Source organism: Leucopleurus acutus (assembly GCF_964270905.1).
Source record: "Leucopleurus acutus genome assembly, chromosome: 3".
NCBI classification, from domain to species: Eukaryota; Metazoa; Chordata; class Mammalia; order Artiodactyla; family Delphinidae; genus Leucopleurus; species Leucopleurus acutus.
In genome coordinates this window covers 59,659,651-59,677,301 of record NC_139145.1, presented here as the reverse complement: position 1 = coordinate 59,677,301, position 17,651 = coordinate 59,659,651, and the positions used below count along the sequence as shown (strand labels likewise).

Genomic DNA, 17,651 nt, shown 5'->3' with positions numbered 1-17,651 from the left:
ACCCTCCAGAACCTTCCTGAAGGCCTTTCCGCTGATGGGGGAGACACAGGAGCGTGAGCGGGTCCTTACGCACTTCTCCCGCCGGTACTGCCAGTGCAACCCTGACGACAGCACTTCGGAAGGTACGCCTCGCCCCACTCCCCTGCCCCCCACCCGGGCCCTGGCTTCTTCCTACCTCTGGTCCACCTGCCACTTCTGTCCCGCTCAAGAAGCATCAGTGAATGAACAATGGCAGGTGGCATGGGGACTGTCTGCTGGAAAAGGAACCTCCCAGCTACCTCGCCCGTTGTCACTCCCTGTGCCTGAAAGTCCTCCATCCTGGAGTCAGTCCTTTGGGTCCTCATTCTCAGTGGTGCCCTGTCGCAATGCTGATTGTTGGTGTGGTGGGAGTCCTGGTGTGGAAGTCTGGGTTGGGGTCCTCTTAAGTGCAGGACTTGTCCTGTGGATGGACCTGAGTCCCAGGAACTGGGGGACTAGGCTGGTTATTAGAGGAGACACGGGCCATGGAAGGGATGTAGCCCGGGACCCAGAGCCATTCCTGGGTCTGAGGTTCAAGGTGTGTTTGGCCACAACAGGCAGGAATCTGGGCTAGAACAGGCCCAGGGTGGTCTGGTCACCTCTGAGGGAGGGGTTGGTCCTGACCTGGGGCGAGTGAGTGACTCTGATGCTGTAATGGGGGTGGGACACAGAGCATCACGCAGGCCCTGGGCCCTGATGTATGGTTGGCAGGTGGCTGGCCTCTTGTCTCCAAGGCCTCCAGGCTGGCTCTGACAGGAGGCAGGTGGGAGCCTGGGGTTGGGAAAGAGCTGGGTGCTCATGCTGAGGGTGCCACCGTCTCTGATTTAGATGGGATCCACACGCTCACCTGTGCCCTGATGCTTCTCAACACGGACCTGCATGGACATGTGAGTTGGGGAGGCAGGGAGTGGGTGTGTCCTCTCACTGATTCATCCCGAGTTGTCCAAGGGCCGGTTCTTTCTCCAGCCCCCTTCCTGAGACCTCCTGCTCGCTGGCCAGTGTTTCTTTAGCAGACCTGGGAGTTGGGCAGCTTGGCTTCTAGACTTGGCTCTGCCCTAGTTTTATCCACTTGAGATCTGCCTGGGTCCCTGCCCCCAAGCAGGGCAGTAAGAACAGCTGAGGCACATGGGAATTTAGGATGTGCTAAATAAGACATGTGCCCCTAGCCGTGTCCATGCCAGACATTGCTAAAAGATCACACGTTCTTCCTACCCCTTGTGCTGTAAGCCTGAGTGCAGCCCTGTCGAAGTGCCATGCCCCAGGCAACCCCTTCCGGTCAACTGGTAGATTTGCCCTCAAGAGGCATTCTCATCACGCACCCCTCACCTCCCCGCCCCGACTAGGCAAACAGAGAAGTGACAGGTGGGTGCCCCGGGCTGTGAGCCTGTGTCTGGTCTGGGATCTGGACATCTCAGTGCTGCTCGTGGCTCAATAATTCCTTCTTCTTTCCTCTCTCTGCTCCGGGGACCCCCCCTTTGGGCTCTCTTGCCCTCTCTCAGGTGGTAAGTGTAGCTGGTGGTCTGCATGCCCTGTGAGCCTAGACCCCATCTCCATGTTCCCTTTCTGTGTCCCACATCACCTCATCTGGCCCACTGATCACTGCCCCATCATTGCTCACCCCATGGTGGTCAGAACCCCTCTGTTGGGTTGGGGATATTTCAGTGACTCGTGGGGACAACAGGCCAGCACATCTGGTTCCAAAGTTAACCAGGAAAGTCCAGGACATGTAGGGTGGAAGAAAGACGTGGGATAGGTCCAACTTCAGATCCTACTCTTGCCTCCAGGTGGTACCTCTGTGACCCTGGGCAAGACACTAGCCTTCTCTGCGTCTCAGGTTCTACATCTGTGAGGTGGAAATAATGATTTTGCCCATAGCATCCTGGGGAGGCCTGAGAGAGGGAGATATCACCAAGTGTCAGGGTCTGGTACTTAGTAAGGATTTATTATTTAATATTATTATGATATTATATTATACATTATAACAATATATTATAATAATATAATGTATTATTTTATACAATGTATTATAGCAATATATTACAATAATATTATAATATTATTGCACAGTAATAACAATAATCACATGTATTATTAATATTAAAATTTAAATAATGGAGAGCCCAAAGCCCCAGCCTGTAGATCCCTGGAAGATCAAGAAGGTGAAGTGCCCCGCCTGATGGCAGCCTGAGCAAGCGTGGGCACACTGGGGTGCCTGGCCTGGGGAGGGTGAGAGCCTCGCGGACCTTGGCACGAAGAGTAGTTGTGTGACAACTTTGGTTATGTCCGCCTGGGCTGTCAGCCTGGGTGTGGAACAGGAGAGAAGACGTGTGTATTCCATGGGAATATCGCCAGAGCAAATGCCCATTAACGGGTTGACGTTCCCCCAAGACTGCTTACTGTTTGTTTACGGGGAGCAGGTGTTGCTGGCTTACCTTAAAAGGAGCTTTAAGCACACCCCTCGTCTCCCCATCCCCACCCTTGGCGGGGCCAAGGGCCATCTCAGGACCCAGTCACTCCTGTGCCAGCCCTGGATGCCTCTCCCCCTGGTTGAGAGCTGCTGACAAGGGCAGCAGTCAGTGAGCCCCGGGTCGAGAATACTCTCGAGCTTGGTGGGACTTAGCTGCCCATGACACCACCTTAATGCCCACAGCTGAAGAGAAACATCACCACCTTCGTAGATCAAAAGCGGGTGGGGCAGGATTGTTCATATTGCAGCCAACAGACATTGAGGATCCCGTCTCTCTCTTGAGGCGGCATTGCAAAACATCAAAAGCAAGCGTTCTGGGTTGGAGTCCTCTGTATTTCTCCACACAATAGCTTGTGACCTGGAGTGAGTTATTTACTTCCCTAAACCTCAGTTTCCCCATCAGAAAGTCCCTGTAAGACTTAAGGAGACAACACTTGGAAAGTGCTTAGCCCGGGGCCGGGTTGTCGCAGTTACTGTGAGCTTTCCAAAGGACCCCAACGGAAGTGGCATCACCTGCTTTGTTCTTTTCCCCCTCCCTTCCTGCTCTCATTCTTCTGCTCTTTGACAGAGACTGAGTGTCTGGTGGAAGGTGGGGATCTCAGGAATGTGGGGCCTGCTAGGGCCCCCAGAAATAGCTCTGGTCAGAGCAGGAGGCAGTACAGGGGCTGGCAGATGGAGTAGGTGCACCCTCTTCAGATGGACACAGCCTGGTGGAAGAATCTGGAGGACTTTCTGTAGGAGGGGCGTTTGGACTCTAGGGGCTCAGCACCTTCTGTGTTCCATAAAAAGAAGGAAAGAGAACCCCTGCCTCAGGATGCCTACCTTCTAGTTAGAGGAGATAGAAAATAAAGAAGTAAACAAGTGATTAAAGCAGTGATAGGTCTGTGAAGGGAATAAACAGGAGGGTGTGTTGGGGCTGGACTGGGGGTCAGGGAAGGTGTCTCAGAGGAGGCACGGTTGGGGCAGAGACCTGGAGGATGAGCAGCAGCCAGCCATGGAAAGACCAGGGACAAAGCCTTCCAGGCAGAAGGACCAGTGGGGCTGGTTTCCACCTTTTGGCTATTGTGAACAGTGCTATGAACACACATGTACAGGTTTTTAAAAATTTAAAAATTAAAATTTTTATTTTAATTTTTTAATTGAATGAAAAATTCTTTAAGTTCTATAGTACTTTACAATTTTCAAAAGTTTCACACACATGATTTCATATAATCTCATAATAACCCTTTTTCTTCCTACCCTATATTGCCCCTCGCCCTTCCTGGTAATCACTGGTTTGTTCTCTATATCTGTGAGTCTGCTTCTTTTTTGTTTTATTCACTGATTTGTTGTATTGTTTAGATTCCACATATAAGTGATATTATATAGCATTTGTCTTTCTCTGTCTGACTGATTTTACTTAGCATAAGTTTTTGTTTGAGCACCTGTTTTTAATTCTTTTGAGTGTGTACCTAAGTAGTGGATTGCTGGGTCTGATGGTAATTCTATGTTTAACTTTTGGTGGACAGTAACACTGTCCATAGTGGCTGTTGTTGGAGTCCAGGTGGGAGATGATGGTGGCTGGGGCAGACAGGGCAGTGAACATGGAGAGAAGGGACAGATGACGGAGACCAGTTGAGGGTGAGCCTGACAGGACGCGTTGATGGGGCTGATCAGGGAAAGAGAGGAGTAAGGATGGCTTCAGCATCTGGCTGGATGGGGGTGCTGTTTCCTGAGATGTAGAAGGAACTTCCGTGGATGGGTGGAGGGCGTGGTGAGTGGGAGAGCTGGGACTCAAGTCCCATTTGTGACATATTGTGTTTGAGATGCCTACTGGACATGAACATGGGGATGCCAAGGAGCTGGTGGGATAAACGAGTCTGGGATGCAAGAGAGAGATGGGGTGAGGAGGTCATTGTCATCCTGGTGGAATGAAAGCCATGGGACTGGCTGAGTGCCTCAGGGAGAGAGGCAGGCTGGTGACCTCGTCCCAGGGCATGGCCTTATTTAAAGGTCAAGCAGAGCAGCAGGAGAGGCTTTGAAAGCAGCCATGGAGATGAGAGGAAAACCAGGAATGTGCAGTGTCTCAGAGGCCAAGAGAAGAGAGTGTCTCAAGGAGAAAGGAGTGGCCAGCTGCATAAAAAGCTGCCATGAGGTCAAGAAAGATGTCAACAGAAAAATGACCATTGAGGTTGGAATGCCCATTGGTGGGTCATTATCACTGGATGGTCAAGGTCATTGGATACCTTCACTACAGCACTTTAGGTGGAGTGGAGAGGACAAATGCCAGGCTGGAGTGGGTGGAGATGAGGTTAGGAGGGGAGGAAGTAGAGGATGTGGAGAATTCTTTTGTGATATTTGGCTTTGAGTGGGCTCCTGAAATGAGCCACTGGCTGGAGGGGTCTAGGAGGAACTCTTTCAAATCTGACTAGGGCATGTGTGTATGTCAGTAGCATCCACTAAGCAGGCAAGGAGAAACTGATGATGCAAGAGAGAGAAGGGAAAATCGAAGCTTTCCTTGAGATGAGCAACAGAGCATAGGTGGAGAGTGGCCTTAGCTGGGAGTAGGGAAAGCTCATTCCCCATGACAGAGTGAGCTGGAAGGGGAGGATGTCAGAGGAGGGTAATTTTTTTTTTTTTTTTTTTTTTTGCGGTACGCGGGCCTCTCACTGTTGTGGCCTCTCCCGTTGCGGAGTACAGGCTCCGGATGCGCAGGCTCAGCGGCCATGGCTCACAGGCTCAGCCGCTCCGCGGCATGTGGGATCTTCCTGGACTGGGGCACGAGCCCGTGTCCCCTGCATCAGCAGGCAGACTCTCAACCACCACACCACCAGGGAAGCCCAGAGGAGGGTGATTTTAACCTCCAGACAAGAGAAGATGGGAGCTTGGGTTAGAATTGTAGATGGAGACAAGGAGAGGTATTAAAAATGTATTTTGGATGTACAGTCACTAGCACTGGTTAATGGAGTGAATGCTGGGGTGAGGGAGGGAGAAGCATCTAGGCTGAGGCCAGTAGAGGGGGAGGAGATGGATGGGAGAAACTGTGCCATGAGCTTTCAAGCTGAAACAAAGATAAGTTGTTTTTCAAGAAAAGCTTAATTTCTCTCAAACTTGGGTTGCCTGAAGGTTAGCAGTGGGAGTGCTGGGGAGGTGGGTTGGTGCTGGATGGTGGAGGACTGGACAGATGCAGGGGTTGGGATACTATTCTGAAGACTGGGGTCGGGGGGTCCTGCCCGTTCTCAGATGGCATCTGAGAGCCATCTGAGCATCATACAAGAACTTTAAAGGAGCACTGAGTACAACTCAGGTTTAGTCTAGATTTGCAAATAGTGATGAGGGTTTCCCTGCCCATGGGACTTTCAGTCGGCCCCTCTCCTTGCCCTGAAGGATGACATCTACTTTCTTTCTTCTTGGCCTGTCTGATTCTGCTCTTGGGGGGAGACTTAAAGACAGGCTGGGATTGTTCTGACCCCAGGGCTGCGCAGGCAGGTCACGCCAGACCAGTGGAAAAGGCCTTGGAATGGGGCTGTGGCCAGGCCAACCATAACTCTTTTCTGATTGGAGACAGAAGCTGTGGGAACAGTTTTGAGGGTCAAGGCAGCAGGGAGGCCCTTTTGATCCAAATGGTGGTGGGAGGAAGGGAGGAACTGGGAACTTGGAGGCCCCAAGTCATCCATGTCAGTTTGCCTTTGGAGTTTCTGGACACACATCTTTTCCTTCTCTCTTTCCCTTTTTCTCTCCCTTCCTTCCTTCCTTCCTTTCTTCCTTTCCCTTCCTTCCTTTCTCTTTCTCTCTCCCTTTCTTCCTTTCCTTTCCTTCCCTTCCCTTCCCTTCCTTTCCCTTCCCTTCTCTCTTTCTTTTTCTTTTCTGGTACATGTCTTTTTGCCTGGTTATTGTTGTTATTTTATTTTAAATCAGGTAATTTACCCAATATGATTTCACTTTTTTGCAGTTGATTATCTTACTTTCCCATCCAGAGAGAGATTGATTTTAGTAGATGAAAGTGTATTCTGCAGTTGTTGGTTGTAATGTTCTATGTGTTGATAAGGTCAAGTCTCTTAACTGTGTTGTAAAAATCTTGTATATCCTTAATGCTTTTTTTATTATGGTAAAATATACAAGACATAAATTTACCATTTTATCCAGCTTGAGGTGTACAATTCAGTGGAATTAAGTACATTCACACGGTGTGCAACCATCACCACTCTCTTGTTCCAGAACTTTTTCATCACCCCAAGAGGAAACCCTGTACCCATTCGCAGTCACTCCCCATTCTCTCCTTCCTCCAGCCCCTGGCAACCACTAATTTGTTTTCTGTCTCTATGGATTTGCTATTCTGGATATTTAATGTGGATGGAATCATATAGTATGTAGCCTTTTGTATCTGGCTTCTTTCACTCAGTGTAATGTTTCCAAGGTTCATCCATGTCATAGCATGTGTCATAATTTTATTTGTTTTTATGGCCGAATAATATTCCACTGAATGGATATACCACATTTTGTGTATCCATTTGTCTTATAGTGAATGTTTGGATTGTTTTCACCATTTCGATATTGTGAATAGTGTTACTCTGAACATTTGTGTACAAGTTTTTGTTTGAACACCTGTTTTCAATTCCTAGGAGTAGACCAGCTGCATCTTATGGTAATTCTATGTTTAACTTTTTGAGAAACTGTGAAACTATTTTCCATAGTGGCTAAACCATTTAAAATTCCCGCTAGTAATGTATAAGGGTTTCAATTTATTCACCTCCTTGCCAACACTTCTTTTCTTTTCTTTCTTTGTTTTCTTTTTTAATGATAGCTGTTCTAGTGGGTATGAAGTGGTATCTCATTTTGGTTTTAATCTGCATCTCCCTAGTGACTAATGATATTGAGCATATTTTCATGTGCTTGTGGCCATTTGTTTATCTTCTCTGGTGAAATGTCTATTCAGGTATTGATACTTTGCCCATATTGGGGGGTTTTATAATTTTTATTTAAAGTTGAAAAAAAATTAAAAATTGTGGTAAAATATGCATTATGTAAAATTTACCATCCTCACCATTTTTATATGTATAGGTCAGTAGTATTAAGTCTATTCACATTGTTGTGCAACCAGTCTTCAGAACTTTTTCATCTTCTCAAACTGAAACTCTGTATCCATTGAACAACTCCCCATTCCCTGCCCCCCAGCCCTTGGCAACCACCATTCTACTTTTTGTCTTTGTGAATTTTACTACTCTACATACCTCATATAAGTGGAATCACACAGAATTTGTTTCTGTGGCTGGCTTATGTCACTTAGCATAATATCCTCAAGGTTCATCCATGTTGTAGCATGCATCAGAATTTCCTTCCTTTTTAAGGCTGAATACTATTACACTGTATGTATATACCACATGTTGTGTATCCTTTCATCTGCTCATGGACATTTGGGCTGCTTGCATCATTTGGCTACTGTGAATAGTGCTGCTATGAACATGGGTGTGCAAATATTTCTTTGAGACTCTGCTTTTAATTCTTTTGGGCATATACCCAGAAGTAGTATTGCTGGATCATATGGTGATGTTATTTTTCACTTTTTGAGAAACAACCATGCTGTTTTCCATAATGATTGCACCATTTTACATTCACACCAGCAGTGCACAAAGTTTCCAGTTTCTCTACCTCCTTACCAACATTTGTTATTTTCTGCTTTTTGATAATAGCCAAGTTATATCTTATTATAGTTTTAATCTGCATTTACCTAATGATTAGTAATCTTGAGCATCTTTTCATATGCTTATTGATCATTTGTATATCTTCTTTGGAGAAATGTCTATTTAAATCTTTTGCTTTTCTTTAATTGGGTTGCTTGTGTTTTTGTTGTTGAGTTGTAAGAGTTCTTTATTTATTCTAAATACTCTACTCTTATCAGATATATGGTTAGAAAAAATTTTCCCTTTTTATAGATTGTCTTTTCATTCTCTCAGTAGTGTCTTTTGGGGCACAAAAGTTTTAAATTTTGATGCAATCCAGTTTATCTATTTTTTCTTTTGTTGCTTGTGCTTTTGGTGTCATATCTAAGAAAGCATTGCTAAATACAAGGTCATGAAGATTTAGCCCTATGTTTTCTTCTAAGAGTTTTATAGTGTTGGCTCTTATGTTAGATCTTTGATCCATTTTGAGTTACTTTTTGTATATGGTGTGAGATAATGGTCCAACTTCATTCTTTTGCTGTGGATATTCAAATTTCCCAGCACATTTGTCCCAGCACCATTTGTTGAAGAGACTATTCTTTCCCCATTGGATGGTCTTGGTACACTTGTCAAAAATCAGTTGATCATAGCATTACAATTTATAAATGTATCGAAGTAACACAGTGTAGGGACTTCCCTGGTGGTCCAGCGATTAAGACTCCATGCTCCCAATGCTGGGGGCATGGGTTTGATCCTTGGTCGGGGAACTAAGATCCGACGTGCTGCATGGTGTGGCCCCACCGCAAAAAACACCAACAACAGAAAAATAAAGTAACACAGTGTACATCTTAAACTTACACAATGTTACATGTCAGATTTACTCAATTAAAAAATGCAATTGACCATAGATGTATGGGTTTATTTCTGGAGTCTTAATTCTATGCCACTGATGTATATATCTGTTCTCATGCCAGTGTCCCACTGTTTTGATTAGTCTAGCTCTGTAGTAAGTTTTGAAATCAGAAAGTGTTCTTTTCCAAGATTGTTTTGGCTATTGGGATCCCTTACAATTCCATATGGATTTGAGGATAAGCTTTTACATTTCTGCAAAAAAGGCCATTGGGATTTTGATAGAAATTGTATTGAATCTGTAGATAAATTTGTGAAGTATTACCATCTTAACTATATTAAGTCTTCCAGTCCATGAACACAGGATGTTTTTATATTTATTTATGTCATTAATTTCTTTCAGCAACCTTTTTTAGTTCTCAATGTACAAGTCTTTCACCTCCTTGGTTAAATTTGTTTCTGAGTACTTTATTCCTTTTGATGCTACTGTAAATGGAATTTTTTTCTTAATTTCATTTTATGATTGTTCATTACTAACATATAGAAATGTAATTGATTTTATATGTTGATCTTATATCTTGCAACTTTACTGAACTTATGTATTAGCTCTAATAGTTTTTTGGTGGATTCTTTAGGATTTTCTGTATATGAGATCATTTCATCTGTGAATAGAGATAATTTCACTTCTCTCTTTCTAATTTGGGGGACTTTTATTTTTCTTGTCTAATTGCTCTGGCTAGAACTTCTAGTACAATGTTGAATAGAAATGGGGGAAATGGGTATTCTTGCCTTTTCCTGATCTTAGGGGGAAAGCTTTCAGTCTTTCACCAGAGTGTGTGATGTTAGCTGTGGGTTTTTCATAAATGCCTTTTATCACGTTGAGGAAGTTCTCTTCTATTCCTAGTTTGTTGAGTGTTTTTTCCATGAAAGAAGTGTTGAATCTTGCCAAATGCTTTTTCTGCACCAATTGAAATGATCATGTGTGTTACCCCACTTCTTTCTATTAATGTGCTGTATTATGTTAATAGATTTTTAAAAAAAATTTATTTATTTTTGGCTGCATTGGGTCTTTGTTGCTATGTGGGGGCTTTCTTTTGTTGAGGTGAGTGGGCTTATTGAGGTGGCTTCTCTTGCTGGGGAGCACAGACTCTAGGCGGGCGGGCTTTAGTACTTGTGGCTCACGGGCTCTAGAGTGCAGGCCCAGTAATTGTGGCGCACGGGCTTAGTCACTCCGCGGCATGTGGGATCCTCCCAGACCAGGGCCTGAACCCATGTCCCCAGCATTGGCAGGAGGACTCCCAACCACTGTGCCACCAGGGAAGCCCCTGTTAATAGATTTTTATATGTTGAACTACCCTTGCATTCCTGGGATGCATTCCACTTGGTCATGATATCTAATCCTTTATTTATTTATTTATTTTTTAGAGTGATATCTTCCCACCCAACTATTTTATTTATTTATGATTATTATGTTTTAGATGTTGGGGGTAGGAGTTTATTAATTAATTAATTTATTTTTGCTGTGTTGTGTCTGCGTTTCTGTGTGAGGGCTTTCTCTAGTTGTGGCAAGCGGGGGCCGCTCTTCATCGCGGTGCGCGGGCCTCTCACTGTCGCGGCCTCTCTTGTTGCAGAGCACAGGCTCCAGACGCGCAGGCTCAGTAGTTGTGGCTCACGGGCCTAGTTGCTCTGCGACATGTGGGATCCTCCCAGACCAGGGCTTGAACCCGTGTCCCCTGCATTAGCAGGCAGATTCTCAACCACTGTGCCACCAGGGAAGCCCCTATAATCCTTTTTTAAAAAATAAATTTATTTATTTATTTACTTTTGGCTGCATTGGGTCTTCGTTGCTGCGCTCAGGCTTTCTCTAGTTGTGGTGAGTGGGGGCTGCTCTTTGTTGCGGTGTGTAGGCTTCTCATTGTGGTGGCTTCTCTTGTTGCAGAGCATGTGCTCTAGGTGCACAGGCTTCAATAGTTGTGGCACGTGGGCTCAGTAGTTTTGCCTTGCGGGCTCTAGAGTGCAGGCTCAGTAGTTGTGGTGCACAGGCTTAGTTGCTCCGCAGTATGTGGGATCTTCCTGGAACAGGGCTCGAACCCGTGTCCCCTGCATTGGCAGGTGGATTCTTAACCACTGGGCCACTAGGGAAGTTCATAATCCTTTTAATATGCTGCTGTTTGCTAGTGTTTTTTTTGAGGGTTTTTACATTTATATTTATAGGGGATACTGTCCTATAGTTTTATTTTCTTGTGATTTCTTTGTCTGGTTTTGGTATCAAGGTAATGCTGGCCTTATAGAATGAGTTAGGAAGTGTTCCCTCTTTTTCAGTTTTTGGGTAGAGCTTAAGAAGTATTGGTGTTAATTTTTCTTTAAATGTTTGGTAAACTTCACTGGTGAAGCCATCTGGTCTTAGACTTTTCTTTTGTGCGGTTTTTGATTACTGATTGAATCTCTACTTCTTTTTAGGTCTATTCAGATTTCCTATTTTTGCTTGAGCCAGTTTTGGTAGCTTGTGTGTTTCTAGGAATTTGTTTATTTTATCTAGGTTTTCTAATTTGTTGGCATTAATTAATTGATTGTTATTAACAAATTAATTGCTTAGTATTTTTGTTCTTGTTACTGAGAAAGCAGTGTTAAAATCCCCAACCAAGATTGTGAATGTCTTTCTCTTTTTAGTTCTGTCAATTTTTGTCTTTTATTTTTGTTTTTTTCGGTATGCAGGCCTCTCACTGTTGTGGCCTCTCCCGTTGTGGAGCACAGGCTCCGGACACGCAGGCTCAGCGGCCATGGCTCACGGGCCCAGCCGCTCCGCGGCATGTGGGATCTTCCCAGACCGGGGAACGAACCCGTGTCCCCTGCATCGGCAGGCGGACTCTCAACCACTGCGCCACCAGGGAAGCCCCTGTCTTTTATTTTTTGAAACTGTGTTATTAGGTGCATACAAATTTAGGATGCTTATATCTTCTGGTAGATTGACCCTTTTATCATTATGAGATGTCTCTATTTCTAGTAATGTTTCTTGCCTTTAAGTCTATTTTGTCAGTTATTAGTGTAGTTATACTGGAGTTCTTTTGCTAGTGTTTGCATGTATATCTTTTTTCTATCCTTTTTCCAAGATTTCTGTCTCTTTATATTTAAGAGGTGTCTATTCATCTTTGCCTTTAATTGTACCATTTAATGAATTACTAATATATTTGAGTTCAAACATACCAGGTTACTCTTTGTTTTCTCTTTGACTCATCTGGTCTATATTGCTTTTTTTTTCTCTCCTTTCTTGCCTACTTTTGGATTATTTAAGTATTTTTTAGAATTCCGTTTCCCCCTATTAGCTTGTTAGTTGTGAATTCTTTTAGAATTCTTTTTGTGGTTTGCAATATGCATCCCTGACTTATTAAAGTACTTTTTATCACATCCTGGGAAATGAAATAACCTTAAAATGCCTCAACTTAATTTATTTGTCTTCTCAACTTACATACTACTGTTATCATCCTTTTAAATATTATATCTCTTTCTATATTTTATTCCCCAGAAAACGTTATTATTGTTATTTTGCACAGTCAATATTCATTTAGACTTAGCCACCCTTTTTGTTGCTCTTCATTCCTTTCTGCTTCTCCATGCTTCCATCTGAGATAACTTTCCTTCTGTCTGAAGAATTTCCTTCCTTTCTTAATTTCAGATGTTTTGCTGAAGTATGACCAGAGTGTTTCCCAGGGCCCCTTGTCCTTGGTGGGCCCTGAATTCCAATTTTTGTTCTCTAGTCCTATTGACCACTCAGTTGCTCACCCTTTTGGCCACTGCTTGAGAACTGGCAAATGCTTCAAAGAGGAAAGCTGCTCCTAGTCAGCCTCACCACCTCCATGTTTCCCTTATTTGCAGGACCTTTAGCCTTGAAGTCCTCATTGCTCTTATATTTCTCCAGTGTCTTCACATAGATGTTTTATTAATATTTTGACCAGCAGTTATTTCTGATGGGAAGGTTCATCTGCAATAAGATAGTTTGTCATTACTAGGTTTGGAAATCTTGCCTGGTTATTTTTTGATTTTGCACCCCTGACTGATGGCTGGGGAATGTTCAGTGTTTGTGGAACTCAGGCAGTATTATCAACATTACCCTCATACTCCTCAATTACGAATGTACACATAAATGACTATATACATGTATACATAATACATATATGTACATGTAAAATATACACATAGACTTGTGAAACATACTATATTAAGGCACACATAGGTCATTTCTCCTTAACCCTTTGGGAAAGGTATAGAAAATTCTTGCTTGCCAGCTACTTATAAAGCTTTCTATCATTGTTTTCTGAATTATTTTCTGTGGTGTGTGAATGTCCCACGTGACATTAATAGAATCTTTGCTAAAATGGTGCCAAGGTCAATAAATTTGAGACACTGTACGTGGAATCCTCTCCTTGGAGGCTCTTAACACACAGAAGCACATTAAAAACTCTGAAACATATAAACTTATTTGATTATGAAATCCTTTCCTGGGGGGAATTCCTATTCCCATCTGTAGGTGAATCTTGGGAACCACTGCCTTATAGCAAACCTAAATCCACAAAATCCTACACCAGTAACTATCTAGTGTTCAAGGGTCTTTGTCTTCTCAAAGGTGAAGGACCACCAGCGTTTCCTCAAATGTGGACACTGCAGGTCTGAAAGTATGCACATCAGGTGTTGGGTTTGGAGGGCTGGAGGCCCTCTTCTAATCATTGGTTAAAAAACGAAGGCAGAACTTTGGGGTACACTCATTCCCAGCTCTTTGTCTGTTTGTGCCTCCTGGAGTGAAACCATCTGCTTGGGCTCCCTTGGTCCCAGTGCAGCTCAGCGTGGGGTACCCATGTGTGTTGGTGGAAATTGATTTTTGATTCTCTTAAGACCAAACTCTCCCTCACTTCACCTACCTCTTGGAGGTCTTGCCGCCCCTCTGTACAGGTGAGAGGGTGAGACAGTTGTGACGGAATACACAGAGCTTCTGCTCAGGAGCCAAGAGGCCTGGGTTCAAGTCCTGGTGCTGTGTGACCTTGGGAGAGTTAACCATGGAGTAGCGGGTGAGAGCACGGGCTTTGGTGTCAGACACACTCAGCCCTTCTACTTCCTTGCTGTGTGATCATGGGCACGTCACTTCACCTTCCTGCACCTCAGTTTCCTTACCTGTCAAGTGGGGATAATAATAACACCCACCTCACCTTCTCTTTGTTGTGAGAAGGAAATAAGATAATGCATGTTGAGTACAATACCTGGAACATGCTAGGCACCCGGCAAATGTCAGCTATTACAATACATCATCTAACCTGACTCCTTCATCCGGGTTTGAGGAGAACCCCGACCTCTCATGACGCTTGAGGATCAAATAGAATCTTGAATGTGAAAAAGAGTTTTGTAAACTCTTGGGAGACAAAGGGAAATCCAGGCAGTCTTTTTTCATTACTGCCCTTGATGCTGCCTCATCCCTTCTGGCCGGGCAGGGCAGGGTGTGGGGACCACACCAACCACCATCCCTACTCTCAGGCAGAACCATTTCTCCATTACAGAACATTGGCAAGAAGATGTCCTGCCAGCAATTCATTGCCAACTTGGACCAGCTGAATGACGGACAAGACTTTGCCAAAGACCTGCTGAAGGTATAAATTGCTAAGGGTCCCCATGGCCCCAGCTGTGTCCGGGGTGGGTGGAGAGGAGAGAGGTTTCTGCCCACTAAATCCTGATGGTCCAGATTCCTAATTCTGGGGTCAGGGTCGTGATGACTTTGGGACAGAGGTAGAGACCATCCAGCTCAACATGTGACTGTTATGTGTTCCCTGAGTTAGGCAGAGGGGTAGGCTCTATGAGATTTGTTTTTAGTGCTCCACTATCATTATTGCTGTCATGGTAATCCTCAAACTTGCCACCCATTGTCACAGCTGCCGCCACCATCACCACCACCTTTATCACCACTACCACCTTCACCACCACCATCATTATCATTACCACAGTGAAAAGCCCACTCATTCTTTCAGCATCACCAGGAATCTAATTTTCTTTTGAGGCTGAAGCCCAAGGTAGAACTCTGGCCTTTCAAGCCCTGTCAGTTCTCCACCTTGGAGGAAGAGGAGCAGGTTTCTGGGGGGTAGATGATGAGTTCAGTTTTAGACAGTGAGTTAGGGGGACCTGATGATATCAGGTGGGCAGTTGAATAGTGAGTCCGGAGGTCAAAAAATAAACATTGCCTCCATTGCTGTTCTTACCATAATTATGTTCTTCACTGTCAGGAAGCACTTAAGAGTGTTTTTGTAAGTAAGATCAAATAATCCCAGTCCCTTCACCCACCTACTCCCTGTCTACTCATCCACCCATCTACCCATCCTCCCATCCACCCACCCACCCTGCAACTCAACCATTCACCTGCCCATACACCCACCCATTCACCCATCACCCACACATACACTCCTACACAGTCCCCTATATACACTCCACATCCACTCACCCATTTCCCTGCCCATTCACCTACCTACCAACCCATCCACCCACTCATTCTCAAGTCTATCCAATCATCTAAAAATGAATCCACCCACCCACCCCCCATTTATTCACCCATCCAATAAATAAGTGTGAATCAAACAGCTACTTTGTCCCACTGGTTGAAAAGATGCTCCCTCACCGCATCCTCATTGCTAGATAGAGATTTCTTTGACTGTTCATTGAACTCTCTCTCTTTTTTCCCCCTCTTCCAGACCCTTTACAACTCCATCAAGAATGAAAAGCTGGAATGGGCCATGTGAGTAGTGCCCATGGGCACAGGTATGGGGAGACTGAATTACGGGGAGCGGGGAGGGGGAGTGGCTGGGGGTACTGGGAAGTCACGCCGGTTACTCTCCATGGTGCTGATTTCTCCCACCCAGGGCCCTGGTGCCCCCTGGCCAGCTGGCCAGCTCCTGGTGTTGAGTTCTCCTTTGGGTTTGTTTTCTGTCTTGATAAAAAGTGTGCAATGTTTACAGCTATGGAAGAGATGGAACTGTGAGTTTAGTTTCATGATGTTCGCAACAGGTTTTCTGTTCGGGGGATATTGCCACTACTCCCAATGATGAGAGCTCTTTCCCCTCGGGGAGGTAGGCAGGCATGACCTATGAGTCCCTTTACAACTCCAGTAATCTGACCAGGTTGAGGTGGTGATGCTGTTGCCAATGGGGAGAGGTGAATGCCCCCTAACTTCTTCCCCTGTGAGGGCAGTGAGACCTGGAGGTGCCCAGCCTTCTGGAAAGAGGTGTGGTGACCTTGCTGACTGGGGAGACTAACAACCTCCTGAGGAAAGTTGCCACTCCACTGGGGAGTTGCTGTACTCCCCAGGGCAGCCTGGGTCTTTGGGTCCATGAAGAGGTCCCAGGCAGAGATTGTTAGGAACCCCAACCCAGCTGGGGAGAGCTGGCGTTCTTATACCAGGGCTCCTAGGCTGGGGAACCTAGACTTCAGAGGCCTCATCTACTGACCTTCCCTCCCTCACCATGTCCCTGGGGCTTGGGCAAGCTGGCCATAGGTTACTGCTCCCTGGGGCTGGGCTTTCAGAGAGGAGAAGGAAAACAAGGAAGGAAGCCTGAAGATAGTAAGGTCTCCAGCTTTGTGATCAAGGGTGAAGGTTGGAGCTTGGAGGCCAAAAATCAAAGCTCAGAGGAGAGATGTCAGAACTGAAGACTCAGGGGAGGGGACAAAGGTCTGGACCTGTGGTCTGGAACTGAAATCTCCTTATCTCTGCTCTTTACCTCTAACTGGCTTCCAAAGGAGTGTTTTGTGGGGAGAGGGCATGTTGACGTGGGGATGAGGCCTCCGTGGAGGTGGTACTCAGGCCTAGTACTTTCCTAGTGATGAAGATGAGCTGAGGAAATCACTGTCTGAGCTGGTGGATGACAAGTTTGGGACAGGCACAAAGAAGGTGACACGGATCCTGGATGGTAGCAACCCCTTCCTGGATGTCCCACAGGCTCTCAGCGCCACCACCTACAAGCATGGTGTGCTGACCCGGAAGACTCACGCCGACATGGATGGCAAGAGGAGTGGGTGTCAGGCGGGGAAGGGGCATGGGGAGGGATGCTAGTCCAGAGGGGGTCCACAGCCCCTTGGCCACTCCTCTGGTAACGCCCATGCAGGCAGACGTGTAGGGGACACAAGGGAAGAGATATCGGGGTGGTTGGTTGTGGCCACACTACCCGTGCCCCCCTCCCCAGCGCCCCGTGGGAGGCGTGGCTGGAAGAAATTCTACGCGGTGCTCAAAGGGACCATTCTATACCTGCAGAAGGTGAGAGACTACCCCAGAGTCCTTATCCAGAAAGGGCCAGCTCAGCCCCTGCCTTATGGTGTCCAGAGGGTCCCGGGCAGGACCTAGGGCTTAGGCAGATTCTGGGTCCTCCCCCATCAAAGGCCTTACTTGGACTCACGAAGGGCTTTGGTGGTTTCAGGGAGGGGTCTTTTGAATGTTCAGGGGTTCAGAGGATACCCAGTGTAAGGCCTGTTCAGGCTTCTGAGACCAATTGGGGAGGAGTGCCTGGTGAGTTTTGTTGGGGTGGGCATGGCATCAGAGTGGCAGCAGCTTGAATAATGGTGGGATGTACAGGGACAGAGAGAAGGAGAGCAAAAGGGAGGGACAGTGAGGGTGGAGGAAGTACGGGTCGGTAAGCCAGAGCCTGGTGATGACAGAG

At 45.7% G+C, this 17,651-nt stretch overlaps 1 protein-coding gene across 1 annotated transcript in view; it reads left to right on the top strand.

Annotated features, from left to right (window-relative positions):
* PSD2 (pleckstrin and Sec7 domain containing 2) overlaps nucleotides 1-17,651 on the top strand; it is a gene marked incomplete at its 3' end in the record, with an annotated part of 36,337 nt that overhangs the window by 13,172 nt on the left and 5,514 nt on the right. Inside the window, exons 6-11 of the mRNA XM_082835543.1 lie at nucleotides 10-122; nucleotides 847-905; nucleotides 14,517-14,606; nucleotides 15,696-15,739; nucleotides 16,819-17,009; nucleotides 17,181-17,251. Coding sequence (XP_082691669.1) covers nucleotides 10-122; nucleotides 847-905; nucleotides 14,517-14,606; nucleotides 15,696-15,739; nucleotides 16,819-17,009; nucleotides 17,181-17,251 — 568 coding nt within the window. The remainder of the gene's footprint in view (nucleotides 1-9; nucleotides 123-846; nucleotides 906-14,516; nucleotides 14,607-15,695; nucleotides 15,740-16,818; nucleotides 17,010-17,180; nucleotides 17,252-17,651) is intronic.